This window comes from Arabidopsis lyrata (genome assembly GCF_000004255.2).
Source record: "Arabidopsis lyrata subsp. lyrata unplaced genomic scaffold ARALYscaffold_2, whole genome shotgun sequence".
Lineage (NCBI taxonomy): Eukaryota > Viridiplantae > Streptophyta > Magnoliopsida > Brassicales > Brassicaceae > Arabidopsis > Arabidopsis lyrata.
In genome coordinates, this window is record NW_003302554.1 from 10914093 (window position 1) to 10940805 (window position 26713).

The window sequence follows — 26713 nt, forward strand, 5'->3', positions numbered from 1 at the left end:
ACGAAAGGTTGCGATAAAAAACGCAACCGTTCAGATGTGCGAATGGTATTTATTAGATTGCTATTATATATAGATTTTTGTCTTGCCGTTTAGGACATCCTTTGAACATGGTTTTCTCTAATTTATCGAGATATGTTGTTGAAATGAAAGATGCGGACCACTTGATTATTTGAGACTCCTACTGATCTATTGAAGTAGAAAATGTAGTATGAGATATTGTATTGGAGTACACCACCGTTTGATAGGCCACGATCGAATAAATTGGATGGTACGATCGAACGCTATAAAGTGCGTCTAGTTTGTCCTTCGTTATCACTAAACAGAAGGAAATGACTACAAAAAAAAAAAATAACGTTGGGCCTGATTGAAAACCAATTTCTTGAATTAGATATCGAATAGGTTTACATTTCATATTCCAAGTGACAAAAGAGATATCTCAACTTGCTGGTCGTCCTGTTTTAAAATCTAAACTATTTAACTTCACATAAGGATAATGTTGTTAAAATTAAAGCAATTTTGATCTTGTAAAATATGCTAGAGACTGAAGGAAAACAAAATACTTTTATTATTATTAACCAAGATCTTCATGAATCATGGTCCAATCACAAACTAAAACATAGAAAACAAACATTGAACATAAAACCAAATCCTCAAAATATAACTTAAAGCTCATCTCTCTTGATCGCGGATGGACGAACACCTTGAGCGAGGAAATCTTTGTAATACTTGGCTGATTCTTTCTCATAACGTGTGAGGTTATTTTTGAAATCGACGTAATAGAGTCCGAATCTATTATCCAAAGTTATCCAACAATGACCATACAAAGTATCCCGTAACTCTCACCATCTTGCCATTCAAAGTTATCCAACAATGACCATACAAAGTATCCCGTAACTCTCACCTTGTCGATGCTGCGCATACACAAATTAAATGTTCTTAGTTAGATCATTCAATAGAATTGTTAGTCTATCAAATAACAAATAATAAAATGCTTACCAAATAGCCTCGTTCATAGCCAGAAGATGCCTCTGAAGATAATATTTCCTGTTATGATCAGCAGTACCAACCTCAACCGAATCTTTGTCCCTTAGTTTGTCTCCATATCCTAGAAAAACAACATTAAGATCAATATATATTACTCTAAACCTAAATAAACACACAAATATAACAATAAATCTCACGAGTTACCATTTTCCATAATCATAATTTCCGGGTTTGCGTATTTATCCTTGATGTACTTTAAAAGACTTCGAAAACCTTTAGCGTAGACGGGCAATGCAGCAGTAAGAGGCTGAAATAAAACAATGGAGAAATGTATATTAATGTTTAGTTGTTACAACAATCTCAAACTAGGACTAGTTTAATTAAACGCTTAATTATCGCTTAATTACCTGACTACCAATGGCGCTGTGATCGACATTCTTAGCTGAAAAAATAAAAGTGAAAATGTATACATATCAATTAGTAGTTCAAAAGAGGAACAAACATATTTTCTTCTAGTTTCTTGGTTTGGTTTTCATGTAAGGAAAAAAAAAACTTACGTTCCCAGGCAACAAGAGAATCTTGCTTCCAACTTGGTGTAGACGGATCAGGCTTCTCATTATGGTTTGAAAATGTTGAAGTATAGTAGTTAAGTCCTACGAAATCGGTCGAATCTTTCAATTTTGCTTTTTGCGCATTCGTAAATTTAGGCAATCTGTGGCCAAGAAGGTCTTTCATGATTTGTGGATAATCTCCAAAAGTAGTTGGGTCTAGATGCCTACAAATAATAATCAGAACTCCATTAATTAAATTAATGAAACTATACTATACGAGAACTCATTGTCTAACAAAATATATACTTACCATCCCAACATAAAGTCAAGTACACGGCCGACAGTTGGAGTGTCATTTGAATCTTTAAGGTCATGTGGTTCGAACCAAGCCGGACTATGTGCGATTCCGATTTTCCCACCTTTAACCTATGTCCATAAACACAACACAAAACAAACTATTTTCAAATCCGAAAGCTGATAATTAATTGTGATTTATATCAAATGTAACTTACCTTTTGGCGGAAAACTTCAACAGCTTCTGCGTGAGCGTTGAGGAGGTTGTGACTGACTACATAAGCCTCATAACCGGATCGTCCATCTCGGTCTTCGCAACCTTTAACGTAACGAGAACAACGTCCTGGTGCCTTCTTGCCTACGTCGTAACCTGCATGAGCGAAGACCCATGGCTCGTTGAAAGTGATCCAGTTTTTCACTTTTCCACCGTATTCTGTGAAAACAAAATCTGCATATTCCCGGAAATCTTTTCTGTATTTTTGCAAAAAAAAAAAGATATTAAGTTAATAAATTCTACTTGGACTGTCCGAGAAACTTAATGTATTTCGTTTAATTTACAAAAACATACACAATGTTTTGGCTTAAGAAACCGCCATATTCGTCTTCTAAATCTTGTGGAGTGTCCCAATGAAAAACAGTCACGGAAGGAAGTATGCCTGGTTACAATGTAAAATAGAAAGAAATGTTAAATAATGATACCTTTTTGCTTCTTTTTTTGTTAAGTAATTAGTTTATATGTATACTAACCATTTTTTAGGAACTCATCGATGAGGTCATGGTAGAATTTCACACCAGATTGACTCACTCCCTTCTCCTTTCTCCCATCTAATAAAACATTAGTTGTTTCATTAGTTATTGATATTTCAACAATCACATAAATCTAAATTCACCAAATTCAGATTATAAATTAAACTAGAGATCTTTAGCACATATATATACTCACGAGGAAATATTCTTGACCATGAGATTGAGAGTCTGAATGCGTCTGTGTTTAGATTCTTCATTAGTTGAATATCTTCCTACAAACATTTTTCAAGACGAGACAAATTTTCATTAACATCTCCTATAAAATGGACAAGGCTATAGAAACTTGAATTAAAGTTACATTAATAATAACGATGGAAGAAATCAACGGCCACATCGGCGTTGTGGCCACTACATCTCTCTGTAATTTAAAAGTAAAGAAAAAGTGAATGACTATTCATTGATATTAATAAGTTAGTTTAATTTAATATCTAAACATAGATTATACGAGCACTCACCTGGATTTCTCCTACAAAAGATATCCCATAGAGCCGGTCCACGGCAAGTTTCATTAATTGCACCTTCAACCTAATGACATAACGAAAATAGTTGATGAGTTGATGAAATATTCACATGCACCAATGATCTTAGTTGATAGGTTTTATCACATATTTCGAGCATGAAAACTTTTATATAAAAATTCATATTTAGATGGCTAAACAATATTAACGATACTTTTTTTTTTTTTTTTTTTAAGCTATGCTTTAGTAAATATGTTGTACCTGAAACGCAGCAGTAGCCGTGCCAAACAAAAAACCGTTAGGGAAACTTGCTCGGCTTAGTTTGGACGTAGTCGGGCAAACAGGATCATCGACGGCTATTGTCGAAGAGACGACGATGGTTAGGAGCAAAAGCAGCCCCATGAGAGGAAACTTTTGCAATGCCATTTTGGTTTTAATGTTTTGTCTTGTTGAAAAAAATAAGTTTATGGTGACTGTTAATTTACATCTAAAACGGAGTTCTTTATATAGAGATTTTGATTGTTTGGTAATGAGTGACTAAACTATAATTGTTTAGTAAAATTATTTTTTAAATAGAATGATTCATTGCATAATCTCGATCATTGTGTTCTTGCTTTCTTTGAAACATATTATATTATGCGTGGGATGTATAATATAAAAACGTGTCTTTAAATAAATAGTGTTATGTCCAAAAAATAAAGTTCTCAATCTTTTGTTGCATCTGCTTCTAAATAATATGGCTCAATTTTTACTGGCTAAGATAAGTCTACTTCAAAACTCCGGCAGTATAAAGTACGATGATCTCCTCATACTTTGGTTTATGCATAACTGATGACTTGATGTATATAATAAAGAATTTTTTGATGAATAAAATTTCAAATTCATTCCAAAAAAAAAAATATTAAGGCTCAATTTTCTATATTCGAATAGTATCATTCAACTCATTTCTCTGTAAATTAGTAGATGAATGAATTTAAAATTGAGCCTTATATTTCCTTTATGATTTGTACATTTTTCTACTCTTTTTAGTTGAATCAATTAAATTATTTTTCCAACTTATTCAGTTCAAGTGGTAAAAGATTTTTTTTTTTTGGTATGAAGTTCAAGTGGTAAAAGATTAATAAATGTTCATTCAACTCTTTCAGTTTTTTTTTTTTTTTTTTTAAATTTAAATCAACCATTTTTAATCCCATATAAATTGTTTTGTAGTTCACAGTAGCTAATCAAAGATTAAACCTTATTATTAAAAGAACAGTAGCTAATCAAAGGATCTCTCATCTAATGTCTTCTTTTTGATATGCCAACCAGGCTTCGTTAATCTTTTTTTTTTTTTTAAATTTTGTATTGTATAGATCCAGATCGAGTTTTGGATCGTATCTTTTTTATCCCACTATGATATAATACAATTTTTTAAATAGGAGGACTCATTCCATATCGTTGCATTATTTTTTTGTTATTCAATATATAACCCACGTGTCTAAACTATAAACTAAACTTTTATATGTTAGTTATAAAAATTTTATATGTTAGTTAAAAATTTTAGTTATAAAAAAATCGACCCACGGTATACTGCGGAGTAAAATATTCAAAATTTTAAAATCTACCATACATCATTACTTAAAAAATGTATGTTTTCGAATCTATACTTCAAAAATTGAAACCTAAACAATAGTATTCATACACTAAATAATACATAGATAGATATTTACATTTAGAAATACAAATTAATATGATATATTTTCAGTTAATCTTTTAAAAAATAACATTACATTTTTTAAAAAAATAATAACCCCACGGTGTACCGCAGGTTAAATTCTAGTTATTATATATTTTTTAAAGACTTCATTATAAGAGTATCTTAGACATAAATGAGATGATTTTTGTCCATTTTTATAGAAACAAACAAAAAAAATAACAATTTTTTTTTGTGGATGAATTTTTTTTTAAAGTCCCACAATTAACTAGAAATAGAATAGTTAGGATTTAGCAGTTTTTATTTTCTTAAAAAACCTCAACTTTTTTTGTTTTGGGCCTCAAATATTACCGGGTTGGCATCGAGTAGGGGACACCAATTCTTATTAGAATCATATAGTTAGTCACATGTTGATAATACTTGTAGATAATAGCTTACGGTTAAGGGCTCTGGAATGTCCGGTTTAACCACCTAAATAATCATCTAATTAAGGTGATTTCATTGGTTTAATTCTGGTTTAGTTGGTTTGTTCACTATACATTGTTGTAACAACCTTTCTTGATCATTAATGAGAATCAGAGATTTCACCATGTTTCTCTCTCGATCCATGGTTACTAATATGGTATCAGAGCATTTTTTGCTTGCGTTTCTCTGAATTTCATCGATTTCTCATTGTTTTTCTTCATCTTCTTCGTTTTTCACCGGCGGATTGTTGCATCGATTCCAGATTTGTGTCAAATTTGAGCTTAAACGGAGCAGAATCACCTTCTGAGCTTCTGATTTAGCTTCTTATCGCACATTTGAGCTTCGATTCACTCGTCATGGGGAAACAAAAGAAGAAAACACCAAATCGGAACAAATCTCCGGTCTCGGAGTACTCTCCGATGAAGACTCGAGCTGGATCTTCGTATCCAGTGGCCGATGACATCGTGGATGCTCCTTCTCTTACTTACACGGCTGCGCGAGACAAGATTCAATCGATTTCCGCAGAGATTGACTCGTTTGCTAACGCGCATAGTCCGTTCTTCCTTCACTCTTCTGATCATCCAGGTCTGTCTATTGTCTCACACATTCTTGATGGAACAAATTACAATAACTGGTCAATTGCTATGAAGATGAGTTTGGATGCAAAGAATAAGCTGAGTTTTGTTGATGGATCTCTTCCGCGACCTGAAATTGATAATCGTATGTTCAAGATATGGAGTAGGTGTAATAGCATGGTTAAAGCATGGATGTTGAATGTAGTGAATAAGGAAATATATGATAGTATTCTATACTATGAGGATGCTGCTGAGATGTGGAATGATCTTTTTCTGAGGTTTCGTGTCAGTAATCTTCCACGCAAGTATCAGTTAGAACAATCTATTCATACCTTGAAGCAAGGTAACTTGGATTTGTCAACTTATTACACCAAGAAGAAAACACTCTGGGAACAATTGGCTAATACTAGAGTTATTTCGGTGAAGAAATGTAACTGTGATCATGTTAAAGAATTGATTGAAGAAGCTGAAACTAGCAAGATCATACAGTTCCTTATGGGCTTAAATGATAGTTTTGCTCATATCAGAGGACAAATTCTAAATATGAAGCCAAGACCATGTTTGACTGAGATATACAACATGCTTGACCAAGATGAGAGTCAGCGGATTGTAGGAGGTTCTCATACTTCTATTCTCTCCAGTCCGGCTGCAGCATTTCAGGTTCAAGCGTCACAAACATCTGACCAGTCTCATGTCAACTTGACTCAAGGTTCATATCAGAAGCCTAAATGTTCCTACTGTCACAAGCTTGGTCATACTGCTGACAAATGTTACAAACAGCATGGGTACCCTCCTGGAGCTAAGTGGAAGAAGGCTCAGACTATTGGGACTACAAATCTTGCTGCTGTGACACAACTCCCACCAGTGGTTGATCAATCTAGTGAAAAGAAAGATTATGAAGAGTTGTCAAATGATCAGATACAGACTGTGATTTCTTATCTTAGCAACAAGCTTCATACTACATCAGTGGAACCTATACAGACTCAGTCTTGTGCCTCGACTTCAACTTCTGTACCTGTGATTTCTCAGATTTCAGGTACCTTTCTGGCTTTATACTCTAATTCTTACTATGACATGCTCATTTCTTCTATCTCTAAAGAACCGGCTGTGTCTCCTAGAGCTTGGGTAATAGATTCAGGGGCTACTCATCATGTTACACACAATAGAAGCCTTTATATAGATTTTAGAGCCTTAGACAATACCTTTGTAAGACTCCCTAATGATTGTACCGTTAGAATAGTGGGCATAGGATACATTAAGCTATCTGATGCAATCTCTCTCCACAATGTGCTTTATATTCCTGAGTTTAAATTTAACTTGATCAGTGTCAGTGTTTTAACAAAGACTTTAAAATCGAAAGTTAGCTTTACATCTGATGAATGTTTTGTTCAGGAACTTACACAGGAGTTAATGATTGGAAAAGGTAGTCAAGTTGGCAATCTATATGTCTTGGATTTCAATGAGTCTAATCATTCTGTTTCTTTAAAAGGTACCAATACTATATGCTCTGAAATTTCTGTTTGTTCTTCTGTTGTTGTTGATTCCTATACATGGCATAAGAGATTAGGTCACCCTGCTCATTCAAAAGTTGATTTGTTATCTGATGTTTTGAATCTCAAAGATATAAAGATAAATAAAGACTCTTTACCTGTTTGTCATGTCTGTCACTTGTCAAAACAGAAACATTTATCTTTTAAATCTAGACAAAACATGTGTAAATCTGCATTTGATTTAGTTCATATAGATACTTGGGGTCCATTTTCTGTTCCTACTATAGATGGTTTTAAATACTTCTTAACAATTGTTGATGATTATAGTAGAGCTACTTGGGTCTATTTGCTAAAGAATAAATCAGATGTTTTGCATGTTTTTCCTAGTTTCATTAATATGATTCAAACGCAATTTCAGAAGAAAGTTAAATCGGTTAGATCTGATAATGCACATGAATTAAAATTCAATGATTTGTTTGCTGAAAATGGAATTATTGCTTATCATTCATGTCCTGAAACTCCAGAACAAAATTCTGTGGTAGAGAGAAAGCATCAACATATCTTAAATGTTGCTAGAGCCCTCTTATTTCAATCCAATATTCCATTAGAATTCTGGGGTGATTGTATATTAACAGCTGTGTTCTTAATAAATAGACTTCCCACACCTGTTTTGGCAAATAAATCTCCTTATGAAAAGCTTACCAATACGGCTCCTACTTATGAATCTTTAAAGACTTTTGGGTGTTTATGTTATAGTTCAACATCCCCTAAGCATAGAAATAAGTTTGAACCTAGGGCTAGAGCTTGTGTTTTCTTAGGATATCCCACAGGTTATAAAGGGTATAAGCTATTAGACATAGAGACACATGCCGTTTCTATTTCAAGACATGTCATTTTTCATGAGGATATTTTTCCTTTCTTATCATCTACTATCACTGATGATATGAAAGCTTTCTTTCCTCTATTACAGTTTCCTGCCCAAACCGATGATTTGCCTCTTGTGCAAACATCAATTCCTGATGCACATCCCCATCAAGATGTGTCATCCTCTAAGGCTTTGATTCCTTCTGAGTCAAAGTCTACTAGACAAAAGAAACCCCCAAAACACTTGCAGGATTTCCTTTGTTATAATAATACTACTAGTATTAATCCTAATATACTCTATCCAATCACAAATTATGTTTCTTATTCATATCTAGCTGAGCCTTTTCGTGCTTTCATTAATACCATCACAAATGATATAATCCCACAAAGATATTCAGAGGCAAAAGACTTTGATGTATGGTGTACTGCTATGAAGGAGGAGATTGGTGCTATGACAAGAACTCGCACATGGAGTATTTGTTGTTTGCCAGCGAATAAGAAGGCTATTGGTTGTAAGTGGGTCTTTACAATCAAGTATAATGCAGATGGAAGTATAGAAAGATACAAGGCGCGCTTAGTGGCAAAAGGTTATACTCAACAAGAGGGTTTGGATTATGAGGAAACATTCTCTCCTGTTGCCAAGTTAACTTCAGTGAGAATGATGTTATTGTTGGCTGCTAAGTTGAGATGGTCAATTCATCAGCTTGACATTTCTAATGCGTTCTTGAATGGTGATTTGGATGAAGAGATATATATGAAGGTTCCCCCTGGTTATGCAGATCTTATAGGAGAGGCTTTACCTCCTAATGCTGTGTGTAGATTGCACAAATCCATTTATGGACTTAAACAAGCCTCGAGACAGTGGTTTCTCAAGCTTTCTGCAACTCTGAAGACCATGGGATTTGGGAAATCTAATGCTGATCATACTTTGTTTACCAAGTATGTTGATGGAGTTTTTCTTGGTGTTCTAGTCTACGTGGATGATATCTTGATTGTCAGTAATAGTGATGCTGCAGTGGCAGGATTTATAGAAGAACTGAAGATGTTTTTCAAATTAAGAGATCTTGGTACAGCAAAGTACTTCCTTGGTTTGGAGATAGCCAGAACTGATGAAGGTATTTCAATTTGTCAGAGAAAATACATTTTGGAATTGCTTTCTCTTACTGGTTTTCTTGGAAGTAAACCATCTGCTGCGCCTATGGATCCAAGTGTGAAACTAAGGAAGGATGTTGGAGTTCCTGTAAGTGATCCATCCGCATATCGAAAGCTGGTGGGGAAATTGATGTATTTGCAGTTAACAAGACCAGATATTGCTTTTGCTGTCAATACTTTATGCCAATTCTCACATGATCCAAGAGACATTCATTTGACTGCTGTGCATAAAGTCTTGAGATATTTGAAGGGAACAGCAGGGCAGGGTCTGTTTTATCCTGCAGATGATACATTTGATCTCCGAGGTTATACTGATGCTGATTGGGGAACTTGTAAAAACAATAGAAGATCAGTTACTGGCTACTGCATGTTCATTGGTAACTCTCTGGTTTCTTGGCGTTCACAAAAGCAAGATTCAGTTTCTATGAGTTCTGCAGAGTCAGAGTTTAGAGCAATGTCTTCTGGTACTAAGGAAATGATTTGGCTTTCTCGGCTTCTTAATGACTTCAAAGTTCCTTTCAAGCCTCCTGCTTATCTTTATTGTGACAATACTGCTGCAATTCACATTGCTAACAATTCAGTATTTCATGAGAGAACAAAGCATGTGGAACTTGATTGTTACAAGACCAGGGAGCAGATTGATTCTGGTTTTCTTAAGACTATGTATGTGAAGACTGAAGAACAATTAGCAGATCCTTTAACCAAAGCATTGTATCCGGCACCATTTCGGGAGCTTATTGCCAAGATGGGTGTTTGCAACATCTATGCACCACTGCCATCTTGAGGGAGGCTATTAGAATCATATAGTTAGTCACATGTTGATAATACTTGTAGATAATAGCTTACGGTTAAGGGCTCTGGAATGTCCGGTTTAACCACCTAAATAATCATCTAATTAAGGTGATTTCATTGGTTTAATTCTGGTTTAGTTGGTTTGTTCACTATACATTGTTGTAACAACCTTTCTTGATCATTAATGAGAATCAGAGATTTCACCATGTTTCTCTCTCGATCCATGGTTACTAATAATTCTAAAGTTTACTCGTCCCCATATCCCAATCCTTGCCATAATTGATTGATGTCCCGCTGTCTCCATGTTGTCCCGTTTCTGAAATGTCCCCGGTCCGGGAAACGGCTACCAATAGAAGTACCCATCGTTCAATTTGGTTGCATGACTAGTACGTAGTTTTCACCCGATTTCTAGTGTTCCTTATTCTCTCGGTTTCAAAACTCTAGAAAGTTGTTAAGGGTTTTATTACTACACTCTCAACTGATTTCATATCAATATATCTTGATAAATTAGATAAAATCAATCATACTCAAGGGATGTTCCAGACGGCTGGCAACAAATCTCGCGAGCTTGTGTGCCTAATGTAGGAAATGAGCATCAAATGAGAAGGCTACGTGGAGGACAAAGATTGGTCGAAGCGGGTGAGACACGTGGCAGAATAACATTGGTTGGAGCTGGAGAAAGTTGTTATGAAGACTCTTTAAAACGCAGTCTTTGCTTCTTTTCATTATTATGCAAAATCTGAGATTGTAATCTTCTTCTTCATTTGGTTCTCTGTTGTTCCTGAGAATTCTCTGTAATTCTCAAGCTCTTCCTCATCGTTTTGCTGGATCTCTCTTTGAGACTCTTGCAGATGAGAAGTGGTGCTGCGTTACTTGCGAATGTTGTATCCATTTATCCTTCTTTGTTTATTTGAAATCTATTTGATCTTCCTCACCCGATTTACGTTATCAGTGCCTAGAACACCGTAACTGCTTTCATGAGATTTTTTTAAGAATTTGCAATGTTGTTTTATTTGATTTACTATGATGTGTGGCGTGTAGGAACCATAAACGTTTTCTTCTTTTGGCACAACATACTTTCTCACACTTGTACATTTATCTCATGCTTGAAAAAGTGAAATAATCTTGATTCTCAAAGGTTTATTGTCATGGGGGAGAGCCAATTTGACAAGAAAGTCTGAACTGTGTAAAATGATAATGGTGCAGAGTTTATGTGCATACGATTTGATTTTGAAAAGGAAAAAATCTTGCATTGAACATTGTGCGTCGACAAAATAGAAAAGTTCAAAAAATAATGTCATATCTTAAATGTAGTCAGGTCTTTGTCGAATCAACCTCATTTGTCGACACAATTTGTTTTGTGGTGGGGGAGTGCGTCTTGGCTGCGGACCACTTGATTATTTGAGAGTCCCCCACTGAGTTATTGAAGGAGAAGATGTTGTATTTGGAGTACACCACTGTTTGAGAGGCTACATGAATTTGGCTGTGTGATTATGTCAATTTACTTAATCAAAGTTAAGCGAAATTGGGCTAGAAATTGTATCATATGGAGACGGGAGATTTATTTGTCTCGACTCAAGAGATGATAAGGAAACGAACTGTGATTTTTTGTACCAAATAATTATAGCTCATTGGAGTTTTTGATGAAAACTTTCTTGAGCCTTCTTAGCTCTTTGCCACAGCACCGACAAATACATGTGGAGTTCTCCAGGGACTTCACCTTTTGTGGTGACAAATTATAATCACACGCGTTCAGATTATGATTATATTCTTTATACTATTTCATTTGTTCTAGAGTCCCTGCCTTGAACCAGTGCCAACGTCTTCATTTTAGGTACGGTGTCTTATCTTATCTTATCCGATCTAATCGTTTCTATGCAAAACATATATATAGCTACTATTGTTGGTTCAGAGCCTAGATCATACGCGGAGGAAGTTCTTCATGGGTCTGGCATGGCTGCTAAGATAGATGCTTTGAAGAAAATGATACAAGGACGCTTGAAGAACTAATTATAGCTTGGCTTGCAATAAAGAATCGCGGGAGATAGAATGCTAAGTTGGAATGTCGGAGTAGGTCCCTTATGTGTTTTCTGTCATGAACCATTGGAAAAGGAAAAAATGAGAGAGAAGCTTCACATAGTGATTCTCAAATAGGATAGTGTTATTAAAACTGAAGCCTTCTTGATCTTGTCAAATAAGCTAGAGACTGAAGAAAAACAACACACTTTTATTATTGTCGACCAAGGCCTCATATATCCTGGTCAATCACAAACTAAAAGATCGGAAAGCAACATTGAACAGAAAACCAAATCCTCAAAATATAACTTAAAGCTCATCCCTCTTGATCGCGGATGGACGAACACCTTGAGCTAGGAAATCTTTGTAATACTTGGCTGATTCTTTCTCATAACGTGTGAGGTTATTTTTGAAATCGACGTAATAGAGTCCGAATCTATTATTATAACCATCTTGCCATTCAAAGTTATCCAACAATGACCATACAAAGTATCCCGTAACTCTCACCTTGTCGATGCTGCGCATACACAAATTAAATGTTCCTAGTTAGATCATTCAATAGAATTGTTAGTCTATCAAATAACAAATAATAAAATGCTTACCAAATAGCCTCGTTCATAGCCAGAAGATGCCTCTGAAGATAATATTTCCTGTTATGATCAGCAGTACCAACCTCAACCGAATCTTTGTCCCTTAGTTTATCTCCATATCCTAGAAAAACAACATTAAGATCAATATATATTACTCTTAACCAAAATCATCAACACACAAATATAACAATAAATCTCGAGTTACCATTTTCCATGATCATAATTTCGGGGTTTGCGTATTTATCCTTGATGTACTTTAAAAGACTTCTAAAACCTTTAGCGTAGACGGGCAACGCAGCAGTAAGAGGCTGAAATAAAACAATGGAGAAATGTATATTAATGGTTATTTGTTACAACAATCTCAAACTAGGACTAGTTTAATTAAACGCTTAATTACCTGACTACCAATGGCGCTGTGGTCGACATTCTTAGCTGAAAAATTTAAAGTGAAAATGTATACATATCAATTAGTATTAATTAGGAAGTTCAAAAGAGGAACAAACATTTTTTTCTTTTAGTTTCTTGGTTTGGTTTCATGTAAGGAAAAAAAAAAACTTACGTTCCCAGGCAACAAGAGAATCTTGCTTCCAACTTGGTGTAGACGGATCTGGCTTCTCATTATGGTTTGAAAATGTTGAAGTATAGTAGTTAAGTCCTACGAAATCGGTCGAATCTTTCAATTTTGCTTTTTGCGCATTCGTAAATTTAGGCAATCTGTGGCCAAGAAGGTCTTTCATGATTTGTGGATAATCTCCAAAAGTAGTTGGGTCTAGATGCCTACAAATAATAATCAGAACTCCATTAATTAAATTAATGAAACTATACTATACGAGAACTCATTGTCTAACAAAATATATACTTACCATCCCAACATAAAGTCAAGTACACGGCCGACAGTTGGAGTGTCATTTGAATCTTTAAGGTCATGTGGTTCGAACCAAGCCGGACTATGTGCGATTCCGATTTTCCCACCTTTAACCTATGTCCATAAACACAACACAAAACAAACTATTTTCAAATCCGAAAGCTGATAATTAATTGTGATTTATATCAAATGTAACTTACCTTTTGGCGGAAAACTTCAACAGCTTCTGCGTGAGCGTTGAGGAGGTTGTGACTGACTAGATAAGCCTCATAACCGGATCGTCCATCTCGGTCTTCGCAACCTTTAACGTAACGAGAACAACGTCCTGGTGCCTTCTTGCCTACGTCGTAACCTGCATGAGCGAAGACCCATGGCTCGTTGAAAGTGATCCAGTTTTTCACTTTTCCACCGTATTCTGTGAAAACAAAATCTGCATATTCCCGGAAATCTTTTCTGTATTTTTGCAAAAAAAAAAAGATATTAAGTTAATAAATTCTACTTGGACTGTCCGAGAAACTTAATGTATTTCGTTTAATTTACAAAAACATACACAATGTTTTGGCTTAAGAAACCGCCATATTCGTCTTCTAAATCTTGTGGAGTGTCCCAATGAAAAACAGTCACGGAAGGAAGTATGCCTGGTTACAATGTAAAATAGAAAGAAATGTTAAATAATGATACCTTTTTGCTTCTTTTTTTGTTAAGTAATTAGTTTAGATGTATACTAACCATTTTTTAGGAGCTCATCGATGACATCGTGGTAGAATTTCACACCAGATTGACTCACTCCCTTCTCCTTTCTTCCATCTAATAAAACATTAGTTGTTTCATTAGTTATTGATATTTCAACAATCACATAAATCTAAATTCACCAAATTCAGATTATAAATTAAACTAGAGATCTTTAGCACATATATATACTCACGAGGAAATATTCTTGACCATGAGATTGAGAGTCTGAATGCGTCTGTGTTTAGATTCTTCATTAGTTGAATATCTTCCTACAAACATTTTTCAAGACAAGACAAATTTTCATTAACATCTCCTATAAAATGGACAAGGCTATAGAAACTTAAATTAAAGTTACATTAATAATATACCTTATAACGATGGAAGAAATCAACGGCCACATCGGCGTTGTGGCCACTACATCTCTCTGTAATTTAAAAAAAGTGAATGACTATTCATTGATATTAATAAGTTAGTTTAATTTAATATCTAAACATAGATTATACGAGCACTCACCTGGATTTCTCCTACAAAAGATATCCCATAGAGCCGGTCCACGGCAAGTTTCATTAATTGCACCTTCAACCTAATGACATAACGAAAATAGTTGATGAGTTGATGAAATATTCACATGCACCAATGATCTTAGTTGATAGGTTTTATCACATATTTCGAGCATGAAAACTTTTATATAAAAATTCATATTTAGATGGCTAAACAATATTAACGATACTTTTTTTTTTTTTTTTTTTAAGCTATGCTTTAGTAAATATGTTGTACCTGAAACGCAGCAGTAGCCGTGCCAAACAAAAAACCGTTAGGGAAACTTGCTCGGCTTAGTTTGGACGTAGTCGGGCAAACAGGATCATCGACGGCTATTGTCGAAGAGACGACGATGGTTAGGAGCAAAAGCAGCCCCATGAGAGGAAACTTTTGCAATGCCATTTTGGTTTTAATGTTTTGTCTTGTTGAAAAAAATAAGTTTATGGTGACTGTTAATTTACATCTAAAACGGAGTTCTTTATATAGAGATTTTGATTGTTTGGTAATGAGTGACTAAACTATAATTGTTTAGTAAAATTATTTTTTAAATAGAATGATTCATTGCATAATCTCGATCATTGTGTTCTTGCTTTCTTTGAAACATATTATATTATGCGTGGGATGTATAATATAAAAACGTGTCTTTAAATAAATAGTGTTATGTCCAAAAAATAAAGTTCTCAATCTTTTGTTGCATCTGCTTCTAAATAATATGGCTCAATTTTTACTGGCTAAGATAAGTCTACTTCAAAACTCCGGCAGTATAAAGTACGATGATCTCCTCATACTTTGGTTTATGCATAACTGATGACTTGATGTATATAATAAAGAATTTTTTGATGAATAAAATTTCAAATTCATTCCAAAAAAAAAAATATTAAGGCTCAATTTTCTATATTCGAATAGTATCATTCAACTCATTTCTCTGTAAATTAGTAGATGAATGAATTTAAAATTGAGCCTTATATTTCCTTTATGATTTGTACATTTTTCTACTCTTTTTAGTTGAATCAATTAAATTATTTTTCCAACTTATTCAGTTCAAGTGGTAAAAGATTTTTTTTTTTTGGTATGAAGTTCAAGTGGTAAAAGATTAATAAATGTTCATTCAACTCTTTCAGTTTTTTTTTTTTTTTTTTTTAAATTTAAATCAACCATTTTTAATCCCATATAAATTGTTTTGTAGTTCACAGTAGCTAATCAAACATCTAATGTCTTCTTTTTGATATGCCAACCAGGCTTCGTTAATCTTTTTTTTTTTTTTTTAATTTTGTATTGTATAGATCCAGATCGAGTTTTGGATCGTATCTTTTTTATCCCACTATGATATAATACAATTTTTTAAATAGGAGGACTCATTCCATATCGTTGCATTATTTTTTTTGTTATTCAATATATAACCCACGTGTCTAAACTATAAACTAAACTTTTATATGTTAGTGGAAATCAATAATGAAAGACTATATTAACTTAATGTCCTCTTTTTAAATATACCACAACCAGGCCTTGTTGATCATTTTTACTTTATTTTACTATATAGATCTAGTCATCCAGATCTTGTTTTCGATCTTATCTTTGTTACTACGTACATGGTTATTAATTGACGTTAAGTTAATAATACTATAGTCTTTCATTATTGATTACCGCTTAACTACTACAGTATTTAAATAGGATGATTCATTCAATGAGAGATCTCGCGTGACTAAAACTAAACTATTTATACCATTATATAAGTATTTAAATAGGATGATTCATTGCATGACTTATATTTATCTTTGAGTTATTTATAGTTTTTCAAAATCTTGAACATATAGAGTCATATAGATACATTGGTAACTTATGAACCGTAAAACCTAAGCAAAATAACTTATGCTTAGCAAACAAGGTATCAAAGACACAACCTTCAATTAGATAAAACTGGGAGTTGGGAATGAGTAATCTCCGGTGCGACAAACAATTGGTCACATTTTAGTAGCCTAATTTAGGGTACTGTTTATTCACCAAATATTTTTCTTGGTCTATTGGTGATAGAATCGATTCTTGTTTTATTTCAAACAACGCTCAAATATACAACTCTTTGACTCTGAGGACTACCATGTTAGGGAGATGAAAATAAGATTGAGACTAATAACTCAACTGGTCAATCTTTTACTTTTGGCCAGTTCAATTACTTATCCTTGGTTAGTTCAATGATCTAGTTCATTTAAGAATCTTTGTGTATCTTTATGGTGTAGTCTAGTAAATGAAACTTCCAATTCAATATAAAACCTTTTGGTAAAAATAAAAATAAATTCAGTGTGTCCCACGATCGAGCAACAAATTATAAAAATGTGACTGAATAAGTCGTTGTTAAACTCCAAAATAATGAAGCTTCCAAATATCATTAAAGAACACATGTAGCGACAAATCTCTCTCTGGTATTTGACTTTGAAGGTGTTTTTGTTTTACGTACGTCACGATGACACGGTGCATTACATTAGTAATCACATTATTGTACTTTGATAATATTGTTAACATATTATAGGTTCCACCTTCCACGCATTTTTTTTTTTGTCATCCTTTAAATTATTATACTTTGATAATATTTAAATAGAATATGTAGTAGCTAGAAACCATTTTCAAATATACCATCTTTTTCGTTGATGGTTTTGCACTGATGCTTATTTTGCTACTTGATTTTTAGCAAATTCAAATATACTAAAAATTAGCCCGGGCTACATTCGGTATGTGTTTGACAACTGTTAATTTTTAAGTTAGTTAAATTAGGTTTAATTTTTAAAATCCATCATACCTAACTCCGCTGATACATGACTTTGTATTTTTGTTACGTGATGAAGTTTCTCAGGGTATCTTTATCTAACATTGTAGACATTATGACATGTATAGAAACATATAAATTTTATTTTCTTGGTACAAACCATTTCCTCTAACTGTAAAATAATCAAAGATAAGTGACACATGTTTACACTTTACATAATCCTCACCACAGCCATCATATAACTCCCTTTGCTTCCACCACCACCTCTGCTTCTCCCTCCGAACGTTAGTTGCAAGTTGCGATTGTTGATGCACAAAATCACACAAATACGAAATAGGAATCTCTAGGGAAGTAAGAAGAATCTTTTTTTATAAACGAATCCGGACTCAGACAAATATGGCGAATTGACAAGGAATGATCTCGTCGACACCCAAATGAAATACGAGGTCGGACTAATGGTTGAGTGGGACGAGCTGACCGAACACGATTTGAGAAATTTGAAGACGAGCTGAGGAGATTGAAGACGAATTGAGGTGTACTCGTGTCAGCATAAATTGCGGATGGATGTGACAAGACTTGCTATTTTATATTTATAGGAGACGATGTAGGGCATAGTCCAAGGTGATTTGTCGAAATCACCCTTTAACCTATCGACATGGCGTCGTTCGTGGGCGACTGGTTATTCCGAGACAGGCTCTACTCTGATTTGGACTTTATTTAGGTTGGGCTTTGTTTGGATTGGGCTTGGATTGGACAGGCCCAATCTTTCCCTTAATAGCGACCACCTACAACCTTACACTAAAAGATGTATAGAAGATAGACCGATAAAAAACTCGTTTTAGAAGCTCGTTTAAAGAATATAGAAACACTAAAAATATTGTAGTAAGATAGTATAGGAACCACTGGAATGACTTGAGGAAATGTGTGAAACAGACTGAGAAATGTTTGCAAAATAATTAATAATCTATTTGCCTTAACAACTTATTCTAGAAGTAGTTGTCTATCTAAATGGTTAAACATACAACCTTACCTTTCTTTCATAGTAATAGCACAATAATTCTAAATAATGAGCAAATAGAAAAAGCTCGGGTTTGGTTGTCTAAAGTTATTAATATTTTGATGTCTAAAGCTGAAATAAATTAAAACACTCTTGAATTTCATTATCTTTCATCATATAGAATCGCATCAACAACCTCGTAAAGCATGCACATCAAATTACTACATATGAGAACGGGAAAATTTCTTGAGATTCGACTCAATTTTGGTGGGAAGTTCATTTCTAACAATTAGCCATCAATCCAAACTTAAATCAGAGAGGAATATTTCAAACTTGTATCTTTAACCAAGTAGATAAATAAGCCAGCACGAACAAACATATGGCCAGGGTTTAAAAGAGGAAAACCTAATGTAAAGAAAAACATAGACGAAATTTCATAAAAAAAATCATAAAAGACTATTTCATAAAAAAATCATAAAAGACTGAATCTTGTATCAGATCAGATTTGGAAACAATATTTGGCTATAACCTCCTTAATTGTTCCATAGGACCAGTTTTTGTTGTTGATGGATGAATTTGGGCTTGGGCCCAAATTCCCCTATTAGCCCAAACCAGCTGATGAGCCAAAAATCAGAAAAGTTTCCTAAAGCCCAAACCCATGCTGACGGCCCAAAAAAAGGACAGCGTGCCGTACGACGACTAGGCCCAGTCGGCCCAGATTAACTGATTTGTTCACCGACCACAAGGGGATAAAAGAGACATTTCGCCGGGTTGGGTACCCTACCTCCGTACCCTATAAATAGCGAAATGGAATGATTGGAAGGGATCCCGAAATAACCGTTTTAGGAGAGGAGTCGTACAACCGTGATCAGAACTTTGCGGCTCGGCCCGTTGACTTCATTATACAGCTCGTCCAAACCAAAGTCCACCTCCACCCGTCCAAATCAGGACCCGAAGATCGTAACTTGTAATCGATATTTTGTAACTCTCGAATCGTTGTTTAAAAGAAAGATTCTTCTTACTTCCTTAGAGATCCATTCCATACTTGTGTGCTACATGTATAAAAATTTGTCATTGTTTTCTCGTCGTTTCTTATATATTGCGCTAAGGAAATGAAAATGATATATAGAAGTGGAAGGGTTAGAAGTTAGAACGCAATCAATGTAACTAAATTTATACATAGAAAAAAAGAAGAGATTTTACAGGTAAGTAGACGTTTGGAAGCTTTTGTCTGGTCACCTAGAGTCTAACCTTCAAAAGGACCTGGTCACATATGCATTGGTGCACTAACTGTCTTGGCTGATTTAAGAAGAGCTATTGGGTCAGACACTAGATTCATTCTTGCAGTTACTATTATCTATCAATATTTTGAAACCTTTGAAAGGGAAAAAGTAAGCGATCTAATTTTCTTCGGTTTGTAAAATTCATTAGAGCCTAGACATGTATAGTTTAAAAGCTACACTAACAAATAGAGTTTAATTACAATTTGGTTCCTAGAAACTATAATCCTTGGGTCTTAGTGTCTTACACAGATCTAATACCATTTTGGTTAAATTTGAAACATCTTGTGTTTTATTTTTCCTTTTTGTAATCCATTATTTTTCTACTCAACGTCTAAATTATTATTGAGCAATAACATGTCTTTGAGTCAAAAACCATTTACGCATTTAGGCCAATTATAAGATCTTCTTACGATTTACAAGTCATCAAAGTAACCACAATTAAGAAGAAAGCACATAGTTCCATAAATAAAGAGTTTCTGGAAACTTTAATCCTTAGGTCTTACACGAACCTTATTACATTTTTGGTTCAACTGAAACATTTAAAACAAACATATGATCTTCTTACAGATCTACAACACAACAAAGTCACCATAATAAAGAAGGAAACCACAGAGTTCACATTAATAAAAGTACAGAAAGACAACCTTGTATATTCGTCAACAAGGATCAGAGGACGCTAACTTGGCATGAGCCAGAGCGTCTTGGAGTTTGAACGAGTTCTTTGAGAATGATGATAGATTTGTTTATAGAACAATTACCCAAAGATAGAGTGACTTTCTTGAGGATTGGTGAGTTCTCAAGTAAGTAACTCACTAATTTCACATTTCTCCTGTCCAATGACAAATCTATCTTAACATACTCGAGAGATGATAGGAGACGCCGAGGTTGAGAGAAAATACTAGTTCTCTTCCTTGGAAAAGAAGTAGATTCCTGATATTTCAACCAAGTGAACGAAATAAGTTTGAGTAATTATGTTACTTTCCCCATTTGCATTATACTAAAGAAAGTACATAAGTTTTAAGTAAAGAATCCTTACCACTACAAGAGATTTTAGATTCGGGCAGCTTTCTAGAAAGATTGACAATATTTCCCATCTGCGGTCATAGAAGTCAACACTCAAGAAAGATAAGTTAGGGAATAAGGGCAGTGGTTCACATCTTGAGTAATCATAAATGACCTACAACAACAACAAAAACAAGAAAAGTATCAGGATAAACTTATACAAAAATAAAGTTAAACATTAAAATAGCGAATTCAACAAACATTTACCTCAAGAGTACATGCAGCAATGGTCATATTTTTGACACCAGAGATTCCGACAAGAAATTTACGAATCATTTCTCTATTCGACAGATCATTCGGATCAAACTTTTTCCGACAAAAGTTAAACTCAATATCGATATCCGCCTCTACAAGGGAACTCAGATTCTTTATTATGAAACTTGCAGTTAATTGATGAGAGAGCATGAGATTCTCAAGCTTCGGAGCATCAATTACAACTACTAGATCATGACGAAAAGACTTATTACTAGAGCCGTAATAGTTGAAGCTCAATAGAGATTGAGAGCTCACACGTAAAACTTCTACATTGTCACCGTACCTTCTGCACAATGTTAAGCTTTCGAGAACTGAGCAGCCTAAGATAAGCATTTCCAAAGACAAATCATTGTAAAACTCAACCCAATTTAGAACCATAACTTTGACAGACGGTAGAAACACAAAGTCGGTCTTTGGCAAGGTTACTTCAGAGAGCTTTAAAGACACTAAGCTCTCACACTTGTAAAGTGTTCGAGGTATCTCAACTACAGGCCACACAATATCGAGATGCTGAACTTTCCAATTAACAATAACGGTTATCCACCGCGCCATATGAACATTATAAGTCTCCCCATCAATATTGCAATAGATTCTTAACTTAACCTTTGTAAGACACGACTCATGGTTGAAACTCAAAAAGCTATCGATAAAACTCACAAGAGTTGGGTTCCGTGAAATCACGACAATCCAATTCCAAACTAGGAACGTACCTCCAGACATATCTCCATTTGCTGGATAAGACACTAGTCTTAACCACATCTTTTGTCGGAAGATTCAGAAGAACATGAGAAAGCAAAGATTCTGGCAAATCTCTTACCCAATCAACTTCATCACCAGATCTTTTGTCGGAAGATTTAAGAGAACATAATCGTTTGGTACGAACACGTTTCTCTCCGTCTTCATCCATGTACCTTCAAAATGGCGAACAAAGCGGCAAAGAGTGGTGAAAATGAAATGATAACTATTAACCCTAAACCTAACAGTACCACTTTAACGGCTAAGTATAAAGATGACAGAAAAAACAAACGCCGTTAACTTTTCAAAATATCTCAGATTCTGATTTAAAATTAAAGATTGATTTTAATGGGAAATTAGTATCCTTTATCTTGTCCTTTTATCTTATAAAGGACAAGTCATGCACCAATAAAATTTTGACATATCAGCAAAACCAAATTATTTTTAAAATCTTTTATCTTATAAATCACAAATCATTAAACCAATAAAATTTTGACATATCAGCAAAACCAAATTATTTTTAAAAAGAATTATAAAACAGAAAAGGGGTACTGGAGAAAAGAAAAAAATAACACACACTATTTTCTCATAAAAGTTAATACAGCTCCTAAAATAAATCTCTACAACGACTACAAGTTACAACCCTAAAGTATCTCCCACTATCCTCACAATCTTCTCCATGTTTATATGCAACCGTTGCTTCTTGCAATTGATAATCTTCTTTTCTAAAAACCTCACCTTCGGCTCGATTACTATCTTTCCGTCATGATAAAGGGCATTCTTATTTCCATGTTTTTCTTTTCCACTTTCCATTTTCAAATCAAAATGAGTCATCACTCTCCATATTTCCTTCTGATTTGCTTCTATCTGTTTTAAACATCTATTTTGTAGATTATTCTGATGGCTATTGAAGAAAGTGATAATTGAAAAATCGGCGTACAATAACTAGATCTCCATCTTCAAGTTCCTAAACATGTTTACTAGGCCATTGAATCTCCAGAATGCCCATTAGATCCTGACGCTTAAGAATAGTACTAGTAGCGTCTCGCCATGTACAATAAAAAACGAACATCCAAACATCTAAATGGCATTCTGAAAAGTGTTGAGGTGATTTACAAGTGTGTGGGTTAATGTGGATTCTTGTTAAATTAAAGGACCATTAATATTTGGTATGATATAAGTTTTAGAAATTTTGTATGATTCAAGTTATAAGGTTGATCAATGTTGAGAAGTTGTTTATTACTAAAAATTGTATGTTAAATAATTTTTTGTGTATATTTTAAACTTTATTCTTCCAATTCATTTGTGTTCTCCTCCTAATTCCTTACTCTCAACTTTTGATTATTGTTTTAGTTTTAATTAAACAGTAACCACAGTGAAGTTTTCAAAAGGTAAAAAAATATTTATGAAATTATTTTGACCCGTATGTAGTTCGGACTTAATACTAGTATTTAATAATTTTATTAAACCTAAATATTTTTGTACATATTTTTTTTTTTTTACATCTGCTTTATATATTTAATAAAATTTTCTAACAAATATAACAATAATTATCATATAAGAATATAAACAATTAAATTTCATCAGTAAGAGTATAAACAATAAAAGACAAACCTACAAATTTCAAATTCTCTACCTCTTAAACTTGGCATGATTTAAGGGAAGGATTCATACTCGTGACATATTATTGAGGTGGGGACTCAATATATCTCTCCTGACGAATTAGCTCAGCATTTATTCTTTGATCGCTCATTTTCGCATGAGGTTTGGTTTTTCTTTACATCTAAAGCCCGTCTTTCTCAACCACTTTTATTTGAAGATGGTATTAGATGGATCAAAGACCCGTGTCTAAACAAGAATGTATCACTTATAATTCAGTTGGCTTCCTTCAGCTCTAATTCTCGACACTAGAAACACCATTAGATGCAGGTTAATTGGTTCCTCTGTCAAGAGAACAAAGGCGTTTTTCTTGTTCTTCCGAGTCTTACTTGTCTTCTTGGTTTGAGCCCTTTCAATAGTAGAAGTGGTAAGTTTATTTAAGATGTCTCATTTTGTATTGCTATACTTGTTGCATTTTGTAATCGGGTTACTTATAAATTGGTATTTTATTAAAAAAATATCATCATTAAATATTTCATTTTAATGTACAAATTTGCTAAAGTCGAACCAAAAAAAAATTAACGACATATATTTTTAATGTAGTGTAGTAACACTAACAAAATATAATTATCTAAAACTTTTTAAATTACCGAAATTATCGATAGTTTCTCCAATGAATATGTCTATAAAAGATGCAAAAACTTTCGTAATATATTTTCAATGTTGCCAAAACAATTTGCATTTACGTTAAATACCCGAATATGAATATAGTACTTACCAATTCACGTAGTATTTTTATATATCCGAATGAGATATATGTTACCAATTTATTTGACCTATTTTAAAAATGCATTATAGATTTATGTCCTAAATTTGTTTTACTAGATCAACTGATACATGTTAAAAATAAATGTATCAGTTATATAAAATCATTACCCAAACGATTCTCTTCTCTTATACTTGAGAAATTAGATTTAGGATAACATCTATCCACTAAATATGTTTTGGGGGGATCGCATATAGGACGAGGCTCCTATGATAAGTAGACATTGTTTTGAAACGTTAGATCATAGTATTCGTAATGACACTCCATTTGAAATTTGGAATGATCATTCCTCAAAATAGTATATATAGATGTAATAGCTAGAAAGTAGAAACTTTAATCCTTGGTTAAACTGAGGCATCTTGTGTTTTGTTTTTCCTTTTTGTAATCCATTAATTATATATTTTTCTACTCAACTTCTGAATTATTGTCGAGCAAAAACATGTCCTTGAGTGAAAAGAAGTAACATTACACATTTGGGACAAACATAAGATCTCCTTACGATCTAGAAGACATCAAAGTAACCACAATGAATAAAAAAGCATATAGTTCACATTAATAAAGAGTTTCTGGAATCTTTAATCTTTGGGTCTTACACGAACCTTATTACATTTTTGGTTCAATTGAAACACTTAAAACAAACATATGATCTTCTTACGATCTGCAACACAACAAAGTCACCACAATGAAGAAGAAAACACAGAGTTTATAACATTAATAAAAGTACAGAAAGACAACCTTGTATGTTCGTCAACGAGGATCAGAGAACGATAAATTGGCATGAGCTAGAGCGTCTTGGAATGGTAAGGAGTTCACATTCTACTTTCTTTCTAGAATAATCATCCAAAGATAGAGTGAGTTTCTTGAGGATTGGCGAGTTCTCAAGTAAGTAACTCACTAGTTTCATCTCCAAGGCCTCTCCTCTCAATGGCGTTTCTATATTAACATACTCGAGAGATGATAGGAGACACCGAGGTGCAGATATAATACTAGTTCCCTCCCTTCGAGATGTATTAGATCCCTGAAATAACAACCAAGTGAAAGAAACGTAACAAGTTTGAGTAATTAAGATACTTTCCCCATTTGCATTATACTAAAGAAAGTACATAAGTTTTAAGTAAACAATCTCCTAACCACGGCAAGAGATTTTAGATTCGGGCAGCTCTCAAGAAAAAGCGGCAATATTTCCCATTTATGGATGTAGAAATCAATACTCAAGGAAGATAGGTTACGAAATAAGGGCAGTGGTTCACATCTTGAGTAATCATAAATGACCTACAAAAACAAGAAAAACAAGAAAAGTATTAGGATCGGATAAAGTCAAACATTAAAATAGCAAATTTAACAAACGTTACCTCAAGAGTACATGCAGCGATGGTCATCTTTTGGACACCAGAGATCCCGACAAGAAAATTACGAATCATTTCTCTCTTTGGTAGATTCTTCGGATCAAACTTCTTTCGGAAACAAAAGTTGAACTCAATATCGATATATGCCTCTACAAGAGAACTCAGATTCTTTATTATGAAACTTGCAGTTAAACGATGAGAGAGCTTGAGATACTCAAGCTTAGGAGCATCAATTTCCACTACTAGTTCATCATTTTCAGGACCCATGGTATTGGGGCCGTAATAGGTGAAACTCAATAGAGACTGAGAGCTCACACGTAAAACTTTTACATTGTCATTGTGACTTCTGCATAAAGTTAAGCTTTCGAGAACTAGGCAGCCTGAGATAAGCATTTCCAAAGCCAAATCATTGGCAAACTTAACCAAATCTAGAACCATAACTTTGACAGACAGTAAAGATACAAACTCAGGATTTGGCAAGATTACACAACAAAGCTTTAAAGAGACCAAGCTCTTAGACCTGTAGAGTATCGGAGGTATCTCCACTGCACCCCACGCAAGATCGAGATGCTGAATTTTCCGTTTAATAACAGCGTTGATCCACCGCGCCACATGAGCATTATCGGTCTCCTCATTCTCGAGATTGCAATAAAAACTTAACTTTAACTTATTAAAACACGACTCCATGGTGAAACTCAGAAACTTATCGACAAAACTCACAAAAGTATTGTAGTCAGCAAAATCAAGACCATCCAATTCCAAACCAGGAACATACCTCCAGAGATTTCTCCATTTGGTGGATAAGATAGAATTCTTAACCACATCTTTTGTCGGAAGATTCAAGAGAACATGACAAAGCAAAGCATCTGGCAAATCGCTTACCCAATCAACTTCATCACCAGATCTTTTGTCGAAAGATTCAGGAGAACACGATCGTTTGGTACGAACACGTTTCTCTCCGTCTTCGTCCATGTACCTTCAAAA

At 34.1% G+C, this 26713-nt stretch overlaps 4 protein-coding genes across 5 annotated transcripts; all 4 read right to left on the minus strand.

Moving 5' to 3' along the window:
• Positions 1-542: 542 nt before the first annotated feature.
• Positions 543-3581, minus strand: LOC110231144 (beta-glucosidase 22-like). Its single transcript, XM_021036129.1, is given in 14 exon segments — positions 543-801; positions 843-911; positions 997-1105; positions 1189-1291; positions 1392-1426; positions 1542-1759; positions 1846-1961; positions 2048-2300; positions 2398-2485; positions 2577-2654; positions 2773-2844; positions 2935-2994; positions 3092-3161; positions 3356-3581. Coding segments are annotated over 14 exon segments (1575 nt in total). The 5' UTR covers positions 3521-3581; the 3' UTR covers positions 543-662.
• An 8703-nt stretch (positions 3582-12284) lies between these two features.
• LOC9324557 (beta-glucosidase 22) lies at positions 12285-15324 on the minus strand. Its single transcript, XM_021036128.1, has 13 exons — positions 15106-15324; positions 14842-14911; positions 14697-14752; positions 14522-14597; positions 14326-14403; positions 14147-14234; positions 13797-14049; positions 13595-13710; positions 13291-13508; positions 13129-13163; positions 12937-13039; positions 12744-12852; positions 12285-12658 (listed from the first exon to the last, which is right to left on the minus strand). The coding sequence occupies exons 1-13, from the start codon at positions 15268-15270 to the stop codon at positions 12451-12453; spliced, it is 1575 nt and encodes a 524-aa protein (XP_020891787.1). The 5' UTR covers positions 15271-15324; the 3' UTR covers positions 12285-12450.
• Positions 15325-20339: 5015 nt separating this feature from the next.
• LOC110231085 (putative F-box/FBD/LRR-repeat protein At1g66290) lies at positions 20340-22337 on the minus strand. The gene is given in 4 exon segments (XM_021035887.1): positions 20340-20836; positions 20943-21083; positions 21176-21890; positions 21892-22337. Coding segments are annotated over 4 exon segments (1359 nt in total). The 5' UTR covers positions 22131-22337; the 3' UTR covers positions 20340-20572.
• Positions 22338-24910: 2573 nt separating this feature from the next.
• On the minus strand, positions 24911-26713 carry LOC110231071 (putative F-box/FBD/LRR-repeat protein At1g66300). 2 transcript variants are annotated; one of them, XM_021035859.1, is made up of 4 exons: positions 25736-26713; positions 25515-25655; positions 25119-25401; positions 24911-25041 (listed from the first exon to the last, which is right to left on the minus strand). In XM_021035859.1, exons 1-3 carry the CDS (start codon positions 26699-26701, stop codon positions 25141-25143), a joined length of 1368 nt encoding a protein of 455 aa, XP_020891518.1. In that variant the 5' UTR covers positions 26702-26713; the 3' UTR covers positions 24911-25041; positions 25119-25140. The 2 variants fall into 2 exon arrangements, with proteins under 2 accessions (XP_020891518.1, XP_020891517.1); XM_021035858.1 differs by having other exon boundaries at positions 24911-25401.

Coding starts and splice junctions, on each gene's coding strand:
- LOC9324557 (XM_021036128.1), bottom strand. CDS start 15,270: ATGGCATTGCAAAAGTTTCCTCTCATGGGGCTGCTTTTGCTCCTAACC. Junction 14,753..14,841: donor CTTTTGTAGGAGAAATCCAG/GTGAGTGCTCGT, acceptor TTTAAATTACAG/AGAGATGTAGTGGCCACAAC. Junction 13,509..13,594: donor CTTGACTTTATGTTGGGATG/GTAAGTATATAT, acceptor TATTATTTGTAG/GCATCTAGACCCAACTACTT.
- LOC110231071 (XM_021035859.1), bottom strand. CDS start 26,701: ATGGACGAAGACGGAGAGAAACGTGTTCGTACCAAACGATCGTGTTCT. Junction 25,656..25,735: donor TCGCTGCATGTACTCTTGAG/GTAACGTTTGTT, acceptor TTGTTTTTGTAG/GTCATTTATGATTACTCAAG. Junction 25,402..25,514: donor ATCTAAAATCTCTTGCCGTG/GTTAGGAGATTG, acceptor TTGTTATTTCAG/GGATCTAATACATCTCGAAG.